At 33.1% G+C, this 1,878-nt stretch overlaps 1 protein-coding gene across 1 annotated transcript in view; it reads right to left on the reverse strand.

Annotated features, from left to right (window-relative positions):
* The window catches only part of LOC106468976 (adhesion G protein-coupled receptor L4-like), a 36,253-nt gene extending 35,695 nt beyond the window's left edge, over positions 1 to 558 (reverse strand). The window contains exon 1 of the mRNA XM_022397374.1: positions 352 to 558. Coding sequence (XP_022253082.1) covers positions 352 to 483 — 132 coding nt within the window. The 5' untranslated portion in view covers positions 484 to 558. The remainder of the gene's footprint in view (positions 1 to 351) is intronic.
* Positions 559 to 1,878: the final 1,320 nt, after the last annotated feature.

The raw sequence follows: 1,878 nt of genomic DNA on the forward strand, positions 1-1,878 counted from the left end.
AGCGTCGCGTGACTTCCACTGTTGTAACAATACATATTTTACAATGACTATGTTCCACTAAATTAAAAAATAATAATAAACAGCATGGTGATATATCTTATAATAATGAAGTAATTATACTCATAAAGGAATCCCTTAAAATAATAATAAAAAACAATAATATTTTTAAACTAACACTTTTCTATTAATAATGAAAATCATGTTTATAAAATACCTCATTATAATGAACAATTTAATACTATTTTTCATAAAATAGCCCTCTATAAGAATGAAAGACATAATGTTATTAGGCCACATCACAATAAGTTAATCTCAGTAAGCGATGTAACTTTATAAATACAAAAACCTTACAAAGTATATCTGCCCCACTCTTCTGTCGATGTTTCTGGCTGTTGTAAGATTTCCAGAAATCGGGTTCAACTGGAAAAATAAGTAATCTCGAACAGCTAGTAAGTTAAATGTAACCCGTTTTCGTGGGAACATCAGGTCGTATGCACGGAGAGTTGTCACATACACACCAGGTGGCGCTCCATTGTAAACTCGTACTGTTCGTAGCGGAGGGAGAAATACCACTCTACCTAGAAAATATAAATAGTGAATTATTTTACACATAAAGGGGGTCAAACTAAAAAATAATCATTTAGTATACAGTCAAAAATACAACATAGGTGTACATGTAGAGTCCTCCTAAAATTCACGTTATGGTGAAATGTCAGACAAATTCTAATAAAGTTTGACGTATTCTAGATTTCTGGTTATTTTATTAAGTTAACAGTCTCCTCTATTTTTTATGATTTTATTTTAAACAAAAATGTATTTTTGATTTGTATGTGTGGCCTTTCTCACCACTTGACACTGTCACCAGCTTCTTACTGACGTGTTTATATGAAGCTTGAGTTGTCATATGAAGTGAAACTGAAACCTAAACTGGATCGTGTTCTATGTGGTCAATGAACACAATGATCTCAACTTAATAGATAGCGCTGCTGACTCGTTTGGTGAGTGCGCCCGACGTTTTCATGATAGCTAGACAAACTGCAGCATTTAGATTGTTTTTTGTGTTTTTCCTTGTCAATGACTTAGTCAGCAGTCGTTGCCCCGAAGGACTTTAAGAATTATCCTCTTGTGAGAAAAGATCTATCAACCTATTCGTGGTAATGTTTCAGATAGTTGAAGATCGTGCCAGGTCGTGTGTGTACTCGGTATTGTCTATAATTTTTATTTCTATAGTAAAAGACGACACTGAACCTATTACCTGCAAGTGTTGTGTTCTAGAAATATGTTTGCTGTCAAAACCAACAACATTCATCATCTCTTCAAACTTCTTCAGGCAGTTATTATGTTGTTGTGGAAAAACAAAATGTGTTACTAATACAAATACGTACCTAACACAAGGAGACATGTTTTTGGAGTCTTCTGGAAAATCGTATTACAAAGCGCCAAGATGTATTTGCCTCTCTATTAACATTAAAAAAAACAACAACAACAACCTACAAATAACATAAAATAAAGAATGTTATGTTATTAATTGTTACCCTAAAATTCTGATTTGGAACTTAATAATTACAATTCACTTGCTTAATCTGGTTCACACCATAAACCAATTGTTGTACATGAAAACTGATGATATCTATATACACCATCTATACCACCAATATGACTGTCGTATACCTCAGCTGGCCTGATGAGTCGTGGTAATACGCGAAAACCTTCGTTGGCATTAGATATGGTAGATGTAGTGTGGTTAACATATAATAAGGTATATTTTTTTGTTAAAATACACATTCACTAATTTACAGTATTCTCAGATTGCTACGTGACGTGTCTCGCGCTTTGCTTGAGTTTATAAGCATCTTACCTAGTAATCTCTTTAATAAT

This window comes from Limulus polyphemus, unplaced genomic scaffold, assembly GCF_000517525.1.
Source record: "Limulus polyphemus unplaced genomic scaffold, Limulus_polyphemus-2.1.2 Scaffold3245, whole genome shotgun sequence".
Classification (NCBI taxonomy): domain Eukaryota; kingdom Metazoa; phylum Arthropoda; class Merostomata; order Xiphosura; family Limulidae; genus Limulus; species Limulus polyphemus.